This window comes from Ornithodoros turicata, chromosome 2 (genome assembly GCF_037126465.1).
Source record: "Ornithodoros turicata isolate Travis chromosome 2, ASM3712646v1, whole genome shotgun sequence".
NCBI lineage: Eukaryota > Metazoa > Arthropoda > Arachnida > Ixodida > Argasidae > Ornithodoros > Ornithodoros turicata.
This window is the reverse complement of record NC_088202.1, coordinates 121,206,066-121,221,175: the sequence shown is the minus strand read 5'-3', so window position 1 is coordinate 121,221,175 and position 15,110 is coordinate 121,206,066. Positions and strand designations below refer to the sequence as shown.

The window sequence follows — 15,110 nt, the reverse complement described above, 5'->3', positions numbered from 1 at the left end:
AGCGGTGGACGTTGTGTTGATGTTTCATTCTGAGGTTGATTATCATCATTCTACGCGTTTTCATAGGAGCTATCGCTGTCGTCTGCTACAGTAGTCGTACATACGCTTCTGCGCGTTCAGAATTCAAATTTCCATCGTCCAATCGTGGCGTGCCGATGAGTAGCGCCCCTGGCGGATCGTGCGGACAGGCTCCTCATAGGGGTTGCTGATTGTGACATGGTCGTTATAATCTACTAGGTCGTGGTTCACACGTAGCAACTCTGTAGCTCCACCCACAAGCAACCTTATGGCGACCGGAGAATGTGGGTTCGAATCGAACTGGTGGATATCTTTTCTTTAGCTGCTGTTTATCAAATTTCAGTCAGTTTTATTGCCCCACTAGATCATTATTACCTTCCAGAAATGGCAACTGATATGTTTACGTGAAGTTCGTAAAAAAAGAAGTTATTTCTCAGCTGCACCTTCAGGATTCGAACCTATGAATCCACGAACAAAATCCACAACGCAACCGGGAGTCACGTGGCAATGCTCCCCTCGCTGATTGGCCGGTGCACGAGCAACTTAAGTTTTCGGTCGGCGAGCGTTTCGTAGCAACTCTGAGCAACTCGAGTTGCTGGAGGTTGCCGGCTGACAGCAACTCCAAAGTTGCTCATAGTTGCTGGAAAAAGTTGCCCCGTGTGAACGCTGCCTGAGTGTACAAATGGCTCGCGCTACTTCTTTTTCGTGTATTTTCACACGCGACAGGCCTCCGCGTTCACTACGTGGTGGTCCAAAGTTTGTGCAAAACAGAAGGCGCGTGCTGGACAAGATGTCCGACAACGAGGTGAGCGCGCACATCGAACAGCGAATTGTCATGAAGTTTCTGGTGAATGAAGGCGTAAATCATCTGAAATTCACAGAAGACTTCAGGCTCAGTATGGCCACGATACACTTAGCCGCAGCAAAGCGTTTGAGTGTTGCAAACGGTTCCAAGATGGCCGTACATCAGTGCAGGACGATCCCGGCCGAGGCGGCTCAGAGCCCAGTCTCAAAGTTCCTGAGAACATCCAACTTGTGGAGCGCCTGATCCTCAAGGACCGACGGATAACATGTCTCGAACTGGCTCGAACGTAGGACCTTTCTGTGGGAACGTTGAACACTATCATTCATGAACACCTCCAGTTTCGGAAAGTTAGTGCCCGTTGGGTCCCGATGCAGCTCTCCGTGTTTGACCGGCAGAGAAGACTGGAAATCTCCCAAGAGCTAAGGTGCCGTTTCGACACTGAAGGACAGCCGTTCCTTGGTCGGATCATCACGTGCGATGAAACGTGGGTGCACCATTTCACTCCTGAGTCTAAACGCGCATCAAAACAGTGGAAGCATCCGGGCTCGCCAGTTCCCAAGAAGTTCCGAAGCACCCCGTCTGCGGGTAAGGTCATGACCACGAGTTTTCTGGGACAAGGCTGGCGTTCATGTTGATTTTCTGCCCAGTCGTACCCACCATCAGTAGTGTATATTACTGCCAGGTTCTCAGGGATGTGCATAAGGCGCTGAAGCAAAAGCGGCCGGGCCTCATCACCAAAGGAGTCATCCTCCTACAGGACAATGCACGCCCGCATACCGCGCATCTCACGACACGCACCTTACAGAAACTTGACTGGGAGTCGCTGCCACATACCCCTTACAGTCCAGACCTCACCCCCAGCGATTTCCATCTCTTCGGGCCACTGAAGGCGTTCCTTGGGGGCCGCCACTTCAGCTGCGACGACGAGGTCAAGAAGGCGGTCCGATCATGGCTGCTACGCGCCGGTGGCGGAGCGAAAGTGTAAGCTGATTTTGCAGATGCGTACATCAGGATATATACTCACAGTATGAAATTAAAGTAGTCTGCGAAAATTTTTTGTCACGAAATCTCCGGTTCGCCGTTCCAATCACCATCCTCAATCTTGGATGAAATTTGGTGTCATGGCAGCTCCCATGAAAAACGGTAACCAATGAAATGCGTGTAAGTTTGATTGACAGGTCGAGCCTCTTTTTTAGGCTCTTCCTAATGGCCAGGCCCCCTTTGGCATACACGGCACTGACGGTGGGCGGGCAGATTCGTTGTTCTTCCGTGTCGTTTTTGCTGTTTTTGTTGATGTCGTCTGGTGGGGGGGGGGGGGGGGGTCGGTGAGGCCCAGGGCAACCGCTATGTTTCCCTTTCCTAGTTGCTTGAATCTCAATAGATGGCGCGCTAGTCGCCTCATGGTTGGGGAGTTTCTTGAGTCCGCTAGCTTGCTTTGCGCAGCGATCTTTGAAATTCGATTGCTGAAAAAATGCTCAGTATACAGCAGAACTATTACGTATCTGAAGCGTCCAAGTTACAAACTTAGTTTCTACATGTTTGCCATTCACTTTACAGTTCCTTTAAAGTATCCTCTCGCCAGACCTGAATAATTTTTCCTTACTCCGAGTTTTCTCATTTGCATTTCAGATTCGTCCTGCCTCGAATAAAACTGTTAGGCAGTGCTCTCGCATGCCGTTTTCCTTGGTTGGCATCCCGTTTCTGTAATAAGTGCTTGTGGATGAGATATAACGCCGTCTTTATCGGTACTCCGGTGTTGACAACATCCTTTCTAATAACTTTATGTTGTCGCTTACGTCGAAGGCCAACACGTCTCGAGCCATTCGGTTTCGTGCTGTGTGGAGAGAATAAAGACGAGTATCGTGCCGTGGTGTCATTACAGAATTGACACAGAGAAGGCTCGTCGATCATAGCGCGCGTCTATGGTGTTGCAAAGCTCCTGGCAGGTGCTGCTTACGGCGTTGCTTCTTAGCCTGATCGTGACTGTCTTTTTGAGGAGCGTACGTGTACGCAGTGATGCATTCACGAGGCCATGTTTATATAGCGGACGCGTTTTTATATAATGTGCCTGTTGGTGCATAGCCTCACTTATTGTTGTTTAGACTTCGATAATGTTCGGTAAGGCTCTCTCGCACATTCCTCAAATGATGCGAAAAAGTATCATTTACCAGAAAGGGACGGTCACATCCGTTCCAGCCGATTTCGAAACTATTGTCATTTTATCCCTCCTGGACCACTGACCACGGCATCGAAAATCCTACGCGAAATAGTGGCGCAGTTTAGACTGTAATACCCCTGTCACACGGGCATTTCGATCCTTCTCGAATCCGATCTGCATCGAACTTCCCGAGCACGCTCGAGTTTTGACGCTGCTACACGGCCAGCTATGTCAGTCGAAGTTATGACAGTTCAGCGGGGTCGAGGATGCAAATGGCGGCCGTCGAGCCGTCTTGAAATTCTCAATCCTGTTATGGGAACTGTCTTGAGTCAAGCAGGATCAAAGCTCGATCCTGCTTGGGAGCGGCCGTGTAGCACCATCCGATCTGCATTGGGTTCAAGCAGGTTCGGTCGAGCAGGATCGAAAATGCCCGTGTGACAGGGGTGTTATTCGAGGGAATACATGAGAAGAACAGACGCCGGATGTTGAGAGTATTCCGTAATTCCCTCTCTGGAAAAACGAGATAGCGTCATTCCCTAAGAAACCAATGAGGGCGCGACCTCGAGAAAAGGAATGCCGCGGCCGTGCTGGCGTCCACTCCATCTGGACGGCGCCTTTCCTCCTCTGAGCGCCGTGCCAACACCACCTAGAGAGAGAAAGCCTGTTTACTTGTCGACGTGACGTAACAAATAAGGGTCAGCTAATAGACCTCTCCCTGTTTGTAAACAAATGACGTCATAATGCACCACAGCGCCACCAATTTGGCAGAGTTGAACTACGCTCGAAGCTAGGGGGGAACAAGGTCGCGCCCGAAAGCCACGGTACAGTGCCCTAGCCACGGTCTTGAGGGGATTACAATGGTTCCTGAAAGGGACGCGACCTTCAGTTCTATTTTTCTTTCCATAGGAGGCAGCGGACAAGTGCCCATTCGTGGAACCCAGCCCTCTCCTTCCGATTTGTTTCGGTTTCAGTGTCTACCAACGTCATGATGACGGTTCTCGGGTAGAGGTCTGTTAGGATTGTGTTTTCAACGGCGGCAGCCAATCACGAACGTGCTCTCAGCGGCCGTGGCCATGAAGACGAACCACCTTCGTCCGCGAGTAGTGGTTGAACGTCCCCGCGTACTAAGTGGGAAAACTTGGAAATAAAGCTCGAGACGGTCTCATATCTTTCTCAAAACCGACTTTCTGGAAAGCGTGTTGCACTTTGTCTACATATTCCGGTCTGCAGGTGCCAAGCTAGCTGCAATCATTTGAGAGTTCTTGAATTCGCGACGGCGAATCGCAGTAGCAGACGAATTCTGCCTTTTTATATGTCCACGTAGCGAAGGAGGGAGAGGAGGCCTTCTGTATCTAGCTGGCGTTGGCCGTGCTCTCACTCTCCGCTTAGGGAGTGATGTCACGCCGCCGGAGCTTTTGCGGCCGCGGAACGCGGAAGCAGCCCTGATATTTAAAATTCGTTTATTTAAATTTTAAGCACTTTTCAAACAGAAAAGGAAAAAAAAAATAACGAGGTATAGATTGTCGGATGATGCCGAACATAGTGGTATCGGTTTCATAGATGGGTTTCCGGATGGGACTGCCCCTTTAAGTTGAAACTTGATAAAAACGAGCATGACGCGCTGGCTACACATACCCAAGTCCTCAAGTGGGGTAGTTGGATACTGCACATGTTTAGGTCGAAGCAGGACACGAAGACAACCGCGCACCCAGCAGGGTGTGTTGTGTGACGGTTGTCTCCGTGGCCTGTTTTTGTGGCCTGCTTCGACGCAAATACGGATACCCAAGCCACGAGGTTTTGAGATCCGGAAGTATTCTAAAAAAAAAAAGCGTTACTTGGGTACCTGTGTGTGCATTTCCTTCCCCTTGTGTATTATCTCATTCCCCGCATTGAGTATCACCCCTGGCGATGAAACTCCCCATTCATGATCTCACAATAAAGTTATTGTTGTGCTTTTCCCATCCTCGTTTTTTTTTCTTCTTCTTTTTTTTACCAATCAATCAATCAATCAAAATTACGCTCGCATCGTCATGAACAGCGCGAGTTCGAACGCTGCTATATTTTCATGCTGGTCTTCCAGGCATGCCCAGTCACAGCGGGCAAGAAGAAAGCGCCGTTAATGTAGAAAATTTGTCAACGACAGCGCCCCAAATTTGCAAGCACTTACTCTTTGCCGTTCTTCAGCAGCGCTGACTATTTTTGCAGCCAGCTGCCTATCTTGCCAAGTCGGTCACTCCACCACTCGTTCCTACGAGTTGCTTGCAGCACAATTATGGCGCGCTTTCGCTGAAACCCGAAGCTATACTGTTCAAGCCATTGTAAGGATGGTTAGGTATCAAGCGAGCTAGTGATAAGTATCCGTGAGAGCAAATCCCCGAGACGAGGGACAAACAGTGTGTATCCCTGCCCCTCGTCTCTGGGTCTTCTTATCATGGATATTCAAGCCATGCCGTAGATGACATTGTGCGTTGTATGAACTCGTTGGGATTCGTTGACGGCCATCTTGGAACAGCTTGGTTTATTTGAATGCGTCTCGTGCCACGTGCCACGCTTTTAGCCCGAACATTCGCTTCGTGCGACGCACCCGTAGTGATTGTGTGCGTCCCCGAAATGGGTTGCATATGAGGTGTTCGTAAACACGGACTTACATTTGTCGCACGCAACGAGGATTGCCAAAACGGTTGCTGTGCCAGGTCATGTCTGTCACAGGATATGCAAAACGTTGTTGCGCCCGTCCTGGGCTCATTCGCATGGAGGCCAACAGCTCACGACCCCAGGTATCTGCCAGGAAATGCGGAAGAAAGTTTCTGCCCCCCTCCATCTTCGCATGACTTCCGCCTTTGCTTCTTTCCGCACCACAATGGAGCGTTTTTGAAAATAGCTTTGTTGCAACACTAGTAAAGTGAGGTTATCACCTCATTGTATCCCCGCCATCATCATCAAGCTGTGCTCGATTTTGACCCCCTTCACCTTTGCGAGCGCGCGTTTGTCGGTCGCGCGCCGGGTGAAATATCTGTTTTTTCCGGCATATTGTCTCACAGCGATAGCCGTCTCAAGTTTGTCGCGAGAAACAAAGGGAAACTGGAGCAGTCCAGTTGATATTGGCGAAATCTACTATTGAATCCATGATGGGTAGAGCCGAAGAAACACTACTCAGACCAAGACTCTTGAGCTTGAGCCAGAGCGTCGAACCGAAACGTTTTTCGGTTTGTTTCGGGTTCGAGTTCGGCCATTAAGGTTCGGTTCCGGTTCAGCTCCGGAGTTCACATATATCGGTTCGGAACCGGTTCGAGGTTCGATGATATGCTACAAAATTATAGGTAGCCACTAAAAATGACACAAGATCACTTAATTAGTTACGTTTTTATGCATTTATTTCTGTTTTTCGACCAACAGGACCCCCTTGAATCTCCACCCCGAGCAACGTACCGCCAATCAATAAGCAGGTAGACCGCTCGAATCCCCTCATCACCCCCGCCACACACCAACCCAACCGGTATCCGGAACCGGTAACCGAAGTTTTTATATCGGTTTTGCGGTTCAGCTCCAAGATGGCACTAGTAATTACGGTTCAGTTCCGGTTCAGTTCCAGCAAAAAATTACGGTAAATTCCGGTTCGGTTCGACGCTCTGGCGTGAGCCTATCGTCTGTGTGTTCGCTGCCCTTGCTCAGGCTCTACCCATCATGAATATGATCCACTGGCTTGCCTTTGTCAACGCCAGCTTGTCGACTATTGAAATTCTTTTCTTGACAGTCGGGGTGTTTACCAACCTGGAAGACGGGCAATTATCAGGGAATTTTGTTGCGACTGGAAAAGTCGGGGGATTGTCAGGAAATTTGCCAAAAAAGGCAGCTGAAGTCAGAGGAAATTGCAGACAAGTGCCGTCACGATGTGCAATGAATCACGAGTGTTGATGAGGGGTTGAGCGGCCACGCCGCAGCAACATTGCCGCGAGTAGCAGTTCGTCAATACAAGCTCAGAGGCAGAAAACTATAGGGCTGTCTTGCTAATTCCTCTATAAATGATACGTATCAAAACGTAGCAGCAGTCCCCTAGCGTATGTTTTGGCCAGGGAATTCGCTCGCTATACTCGGTGAAAACCTGGAAAAGTCGGGGAATTTGAAGGCTGCATTTTAGTAGATACCCTGACAGTTCTTTCGCTATGTTCCAATACTCGCAGGTTGGGGCACGTGCACTATAGTGGTGCAGTTTTTGGCGTATTATAGCGCAAGTGTGCGTATATGTATTTAGCGAGATGCAGCACGATGGAAACAAACTTTCTAGGGATACCATTCAGCGGATTTGTGATGTTCGAGTTGAGAATGGTAATCATTGCGACATATATTATTCGCTCAGCAGAAAAGCTTTGCTTTGTAATCTGCACTGCAGTAAGTCATTCCGAATTCTGATGCCTCAATAGTGTCCAAGATCCTGGAATTATGCTACATGCATTATTGACCGAGAAGTGGACAAAGAACGATTTTTTTTTCTCGCTCGTCGTTCGGCATCGTTGACAACCTGTCGCACTTTTTCATGCTATATCTTTCTGACGCACACTTTATGTTTTTCCGATCGTTTATGTGGGCTGGCACTCAGAAAGTTCGTATAAAGGTTTGGCGTTACGATTTGTTATAGGGTCAAATTTGTTAATTTAAAATAATGAATCATTCTAATAAAATAAACTTAATTGGGATGAAAGATGAAAGTCACTGAAAAGGTTAGCCAGCTGTAGGGATCGAACCCACATGTTCTGGATTACCGGATGTTTTTATCTGTCCCTTCTATATGTTGTGCCAGCCTCAGAACATAAGTTTCTCTCTTGTTTAATTGGGAACATTAAATTACGAGTAACCAAAGTACATCTTCCGCCCAAAACCTCGCAGGCCCCGGCAACGGAGTCAGCCCTTTAAAGTTTTTGTTTTCTTTCGACGCATTTTTGTTTGGTTGATCGTCTTTGCTTGTCACAATTAGTGTAATCCGTGAACCTGTATTTCTGTTGGCAGCACTCACTTTCTGGCTGTTTTCTCAACGAAGAACATATTGATCTGATCAACACGGTGGAAAGTAACTGTTCTCAGACCGGAACAGACAAACACAACACAAGCTTCAGTGCCTTAGAACATGAACGGTAGAGATATGGCCGTCGTCGAAAAGCCAGGATTTGTACCACGCACCTCTTGATTGCCGGCCATATTCCTACTATTGATCTGAAAGCGTCGGGACACCTGTGCCAGGAAGCAATCGAGTCGGCAGTCGAAACGTGAACCGGAAGGCTAGTCACCCGATCTCCCCATTCACGCCGGAGAACCTCCATCACCACTCTTTATTTTCTCTTTTTCTCCTATTTCTCCATCCTTTTCGCCGCATTTCTTATCCGCATCTTTCTAGTTTGCCCGCTTCGTCGCTGCGCCCGTTCAGCGCTGGCTGTACTTCCGTTGGCCTCCCCCATTGGCCGATTCCTCCTCCTCCTCTTCCTCCTTCCACTGTGTCGGACTCGTCTGCTCGCGATAGCCGGCGTTTCGCGTTTCTCCGCGCTCTCATGTGTTGATATGTCGTGTGCGCGCGACGTGTTCTATGTGTAACATTCGTCTTCCTAGGATTTACGACGTTGGGATGTGATAGAAGTGAGTTCGTGAGTGCATGCGTGCCTTTCGTCGGCGATGCCCTCGACAACGGGGGCCGAAGCGGCGGCGGCGACGACGTCGGGGGCAGACAACGGTTCAAGTCGCAGCGACTTGATCTCTCCCAACGGCACCAGCGTCCTGTGGGATCCAGACTCGAGATGGATTCTCATGTTCGACAACATGCTTCGCGAAGGCAGTCGGTCGCCGACGAAGCGAAGAACTTGCGGATGCAAAGGTCGGTGTTCTGGTGCGGAGGAGCTTTCCTGTTGTCCGGGTAACGGGAGTTTTGGGATCAAAACGCCGGCCAGTTCCTGGAAGGTTCTCTCTCGATCGAGATGGGAGCGTTTTCCCTTTTCCCCCTCTGATTATCCTTTGGGAGAAGTATTTGTTGTGTCCGATCCCAAAAATCAATTAGGGTTGCTGTCCCATACGTCGAGTCATTGACCCGAAGGACTCCCACCTACGGTTTGAACCTCATCTACTTCGATGTTCGTATTGCAAATGAATTCGGAATATTGTGCACGATACCTCGCGTTCTTCCGTTTCAGTTGAATATATCATGGGGATGTACAGATAATTGAGCAGATTTTGCAAGCACTCACATAAGTGAGGCGATCAAGGCTCGAACGAAACCGCGTTGGCTAATGGCGAAAGTAGCCAAACGTTCATTTGACAGGTGGTTGTATCGAAGGTGTATGCAACGGCACCACTTCTCTTTCTATATTTTTCCTCCTTTTTTTTTCTCTCTCTTTCATATACGTATTTCTGATAGACTGTGTCCAGTTTCAGCACCACTGTTCGAGGAAATGGTTGTTCACATTTGACGAGGGTTACGTGTCAGGAAACATCAACGCAGCAAACTCTCATCACGTGCAGCGACGCTTTTGTAACGTGCTCCACTTGAAGGTTTGTAGATGAAGCCGCGGGAATGCGGTCTCACGTACGCGCGTATTTCGCGTCTTTTTCGCACGCGGAAGGGTCGAGCTTGATGAAATGCCACACTCGAAATGCAGTCGAAGGGTCGGACGAGGTATTTTATCGCGCCTTTATCTCCACACGCCATTGCCAGCAGTTGCGTCTCAATTTGAAGAGGTATAGACGTCCGCTAGATCGGTATCTTTTTGATTAGAAGGTTGACGCCGTGAAGCGTGACCGTTCATCAGAGGTATATGTCTATTAGTGCTAAGAACGATCTCCTGTCCGTTTGTCCGGGGGTGGTTCTTTTCCTAGCACATTCTCTCGCGGGGATCACGATGTGCTCCACTTTTGATTTACAGCGTCATTCCTGCAAGATTTCAACACCGATATCCATCGTCGGTTTTAGTTCGCAAGAGCGGGTTCCACAATTTTAACATAGTTCGTAACGTATTGTAGCATAGTTCGTGCTAATGTGCAGCCAGACTCTACACAGTCTTAATCTGAAATTGGGCAGTTGACGAAAAGTTTCCTCCTTTCCGTCAGGAAGGGTTAATTGCGATTACCTTTCGCCGAGAGCCTCCACGATTCGGGACAGAGACAATGCGAGTCCCAATTTGCTATCCCTGGGACTTCTTACACTTTCACCTTGTTCTATCTTTGCGCACGAACCACGACTCCCCTGCCTTTCTGCGGCAGAATATGTAGCTGCTTGCTAGGGCTGTCACGGTCCGTGCAAGGTGAGACTCGAAACTAGTTCGCAAATGGGCGTACGTCCGACGGCATTTCTTTTTTTCAACGTTCCAACAGCACTTGGCTGACGTTTACTGAGACAAGGATCGCGTTTGCCGCGACTTCCTTCTGGAAGCCCGTTACCTAGAACGGTGAAAGCGAGGTTATCTCGTCGCCTGTGTTCCGCGCAATCCGATTATCTATGAAGCCGTTTTCAGTAATGCGTCTCACGGTAATACCAGCGGCATAATAAAGCGTCACTCGTTGGGTAGCCGACGTCGTGCTGAAGACTGGGAGGTGGTAGGTTCGAGTCCTACCACCGGCTGTGCTGTCTCAGGTTTTTCCGGCAGACTTTCCGGACGAATGTTGGCTCAGTTCCCCCTGACGAAGTCGGCCCAGGACGCATACTAGCACTCGTGTCGCCCACTCCTTCCTGCTGTACTACCTCCATCTGTCCACATCTGTACGCCGCTCGTAGCCACAGTTGCTTCGCGGCGCTATAACACGGAAATAAGAAAAAACCTCGTGGCAATGTGATTATATACTGTACGATTTAATTTTCTGTGTAACACTCCCAATGTAGGCTGACACACATTTAGCTCACGCGTGATAGCCTGCCTCTTTGAGAGCATATTACAAATGTACAAATATGTACAAATGTACAAAAAATTAAGGAGTTGGAGCGAATTTAAAGAAAGGCAATTCGCTTTGTTTTTAATAAATTCGCTCGTCATGATTCACCCAGGCAGCTGCTCGAAATCGGTAGAGGTTCCCACGTTAACCAACAGAGTAACAGTTCAGCGTTTAAAGACACTCTGATTAATCATCAACGGTCAGTCACGCATTGATCCATCATTATACACTAGAATGACGAATAGAGGAAGCTCTCGAAACAAACACACTAAATACATTGAGCCTTATCGTTTTCATTCTAATTGTTCAAAGAACTCGTTTATTATTATTTTTTTTCTCTTACGATCACCGCCCGGAATTGTTTACCACAGCAAGCTGTTGATTGTAACTCGCTAGCATCATATAGACGTTGTTCAAAGTGTTTTGTGTTGAATTCTGTTAGATGTGCGCGAATTTTTATAACTTTACTAATCAAATTGCAACTACAACTATGAAGTCTCACTGTTCAGTGTATTGCCTGCTACTTTGCATGCCACTCCTTCTATGACATTTTTAATGTCAGAAGTATTCTAAATATTACCGTTTACGTAACAAAGTTGTCTCCAGTTACCACTCGCCGAACCTGACGCGACGTCAAAATCCATTACGTTTTCTCGAAGTCTTACGAAAGAATTGTGCTCCTCGTCTGGTAATTGTCGAAACTTCCATTACTGTGTCTTGGCGATGTAATGCACAACGGAAACTGGTAGGATCGTTTTACGATAAATTAACTCTGAGGAAACGAAAGCTAGCGATACGCCGCTAGAAATGCACATAAAAGATCCCCGAAAATGCTTTCTGTTTTGTTCCATTGTCCATGATCTGAAAAGTAATTTCGGGAACTTTTAATTGCATCGCAGGGGTTGTGCACGTTTGGGAACTTTTAACCCCGTATTCCGAGCGTATCATTTCGTAAGGCATGCACTTCGTATCGTCGTATCCGTCACTGCTGCGTAATTACTTTGCTAAATATGAAATTGACCCTGCAAAAGGAACCCGAGGTACCCATTTCCAAATAGATGGCACTACGACTAGCTCCAGTAAAAGTGACACCCAGTTCGGCGGCTGATACGTAAAAACCCCGGAAGTACTGTTCGCTATTTCTGTTGGCGGCTATGTCTTGACTAATAAAATATAAACGAAGGTATCTCTACAGAGAGATGAACAAACACCGTCCTGCGGTTTTCCTCCGTCACAGCGAAGTGAATCTGTTTGCCTTAGGCACAGTGAACAGAGCACTCCGTTCCCACGTGTCGCGTTGCGTGTAAGCACTAGACGGCCTACTTTCGCTATGTGATACGCATTGTAAACTGCAATGAAAGGCGATCTGATTTCCAGCACCGACTACACTCGCAAACTGATTATTGATCGATTCTCGCAAGATACATCGATCAGTGATTGATAGACGGAACTATTGTTTGCGCTTCAAAAAAGTGCTCAAACATTTGTTTTCCAGCCTGCTGGTTGGACAGTGCGCAGGTGGAAGAAATAGGCCGGACTTTGGGGCTGCCCCTTATCTCTGATAGTCAGAAGAATACAGATAGCCAGCTAGTCTTGGCGAGGTCGCCAAAGATGCGTTACTTGCATGCCAACGAAGCGCTCGATAATGTAATTCCCGCGGGAGAAAGCTGAGGCGACAGCGAGGCACTTCGGAAGCTGCATGCTGATGTGCTGGTTAACAGCTGTGACAAACCGGTTGAGTTACGGTTACGCGTGTAGCTTCGTGGACGCGCGCTCGTGAATCTCGCTGGTGCTGCATTTGTTTTCTGGAATGTTTCGGAGCTTTCTCTAAAAGACTTATATATATGGACAGAAACTAATCGGTACATCGGAAGAAGCGAAAAGTTTGGCGGAAGCGCGTTCGCGACTCTGAAACGGTTCTGTTTCAAAACCTGCTCTGAGAAGCTGAGGGGTCAGCTGCCTCGAGGCTTAATCTGCACCGTTGAGCTTCATTTGAGCTTGGTGCCTTTTGCTGTAGCGTTTGATGTGCCCGTGAAGTTCTTTGTAGGTTTTCCTGCGGTCTTTTCAAACGAGTGTCGGCACAGTTCCCCCTGAAGTCGGCTCACAGAATGCGTATTAACACCTCAGTCCCCCACTCCTACCAGCTGCCGTCTCTCCATCTGTCCACGTCTGTACAGCCCCCATAGCCACAGTTGTTTCGCGGCGCTAACGTGGAACTAAAAAAAAGTTCTTTGTAGAAAAGTAGGTGCGTTCTCTTGAGAACTGAAACTTTTACTTTCGCTTCACGCGACATTCTGGCTCCGAGCCACAATAAAGAAACGCTGTCGTATGGATGCTTCATTACGATTCCCAGGCACGCCGTGCAAAATATTTATTTACGATCATACCTCAATGGCCGTAACGTGCAAATTTCGCTGATTTGTACGCATTTTTTAAGTTGAATTTGAATGGCAATGCTTTCGCTGCCGTTAACGTCATTAGTGGGTACGCAAAGGCGACAGCGTGCGTTGTACTAAAACTTTACTATTGTCAGTAGCTTACGGTTTGTGTTCTGCAAAGTAAGCAGGCCACTGATTCGAGCGAAAACTTTGTGATTACGCTTTACAATATCTCAAAATACAGTCACTCCTTTACAACGAAACTCAGGGGACAGCAAAAAAAAAAAAAAAAAAATGCAGTAAGGGTATTTTCGTTAAAAAGGTGTTCGCTATAAAGGAGTTTGACTGTAGTCGTAATCATATCTCGGTCTCACACCCTCCTGACGTCTACTGACGTCCGCCCGCCAGGGTATGATAGCACATGCCTACGTCACTGTGAAGCCAAAACCGGATGTGAACATGCCCTTCGTTTTTTCTTATGTAAAAAACTGCTACATTCTGGCGGATGCAATTTTGCGGTACGGGGGGAATACAACTCTAAACCGAAGATCACTCGAGAGCTCCATAGGAGCATGGAAGGCATCTCGAACATCTTCTTTTTTTTTTACCCCATGATATGAACATACTAGCTAAAGGAATTATCACGTACAATATTTCTTTTGGGAAGCGCGCATTTCCAAAGAAAATTAGTTCGAAAGAGCGCGCGCAGCGGCAGTGCACTTTCTCGGCTCATTCTGGTTGTGTTCATTTATTGGACTCGAGCAACTCGAGAGTCGACTCTTGGTGGGCGAAAATGCCGCGGAGCGCCTTCCATGACGTCATCCCAATGGCAGTGTCTCCAGTTCTAAAATTCGAGAACTCAACACTGGAAGTGCTCGAGAGCCGACTCCCACAGACCAGCGACTCTCTTCTCGATGCGGGTCGCTGACGTCGAGTCGCTGAGTCGATGGCTTACGATGACTCCATACGTCACGACTCCGGGTCGCACGAGTTGAATAGGCGAACCAACAACCTCTGGAGTGTTGGGAATTCAGATCAGCTTATCAACTTTTGCTGGCACGGTAGGAAGGGTAACGGGACGGGTCTAATGCTTTGCTCGCGCGTAAAGAGAGAGAGAGAGAGAAGCTCTTTTATTGGCATTACATACGGAATTCCGACTCTTCGTCAACAAATGAACATCATCATTTACATAAGGAATGACCTTGAAGGATCAGACGCTATTCGCGTGTAACTGATCCGTACTCAAATTAATAGCTGAAATATGCGGCAAACAGTAACTGAGGATTACACATCAATGAACTCATGAAGTACAAGCTGCAACCCAACAAATCATGCGCAGAAATAAATAGAACTAATATATAGCAAGTAATATATGCAAGACACAAACGAGAAAACACATGAATTTGTAAGTACAACGTGATCTATTCCGTAACATGAGAATAGTCAGTTAATGTCAAATGTCAGTTAATGTAAAGAAAGCGAAAAGAGCATAACAGGAACACTTGTACGTATACGTACAAGCAACAAAAAAGGAAGAGAAGGAAAATAAAAACGCGTGGCACAAGATTTAGCTGACTGGGGGGCATTTAACTGACATCGTTATCAAGATGAATGAAATGAAAATGATAGTGAGCGTTTTTCGTTTGTTTGTTTTTTTGTTTGTGAAACTTCTGTTGCTTCCATTTGTCTTGTGCCTGCGTTTCGACAATACTGACTTTCGCTGGAACGAAAGTTCCACAGTGAAGTCCCGCGACGGATGACACAGGAACATTTATGAAGCCTGCGTAGGACGAGTGTTCCGTGGATGATGCCGAGGCACGGTGAAGGGTCGCTACACAGGTGCTGT

General features: G+C 47.7%; 1 protein-coding gene across 4 annotated transcripts in view; it reads left to right on the top strand.

The window, feature by feature from the left end:
- LOC135386014 (CLIP-associating protein 1-like) overlaps positions 1-15,110 on the top strand; it is a 98,518-nt gene that overhangs the window by 24,223 nt on the left and 59,185 nt on the right. Inside the window, exon 1 of one of the 4 annotated variants that reach the window (XM_064615711.1) lies at positions 8,476-8,841. The exons of the other annotated variants lie outside the window; for them this stretch is intronic. Within the exon in view, the coding sequence (XP_064471781.1) occupies positions 8,643-8,841 (199 nt within the window). The 5' untranslated portion in view covers positions 8,476-8,642. Of the gene's footprint in view, positions 1-8,475; positions 8,842-15,110 lie in introns of those variants that run through there. 4 annotated transcript variants of the gene reach the window in all.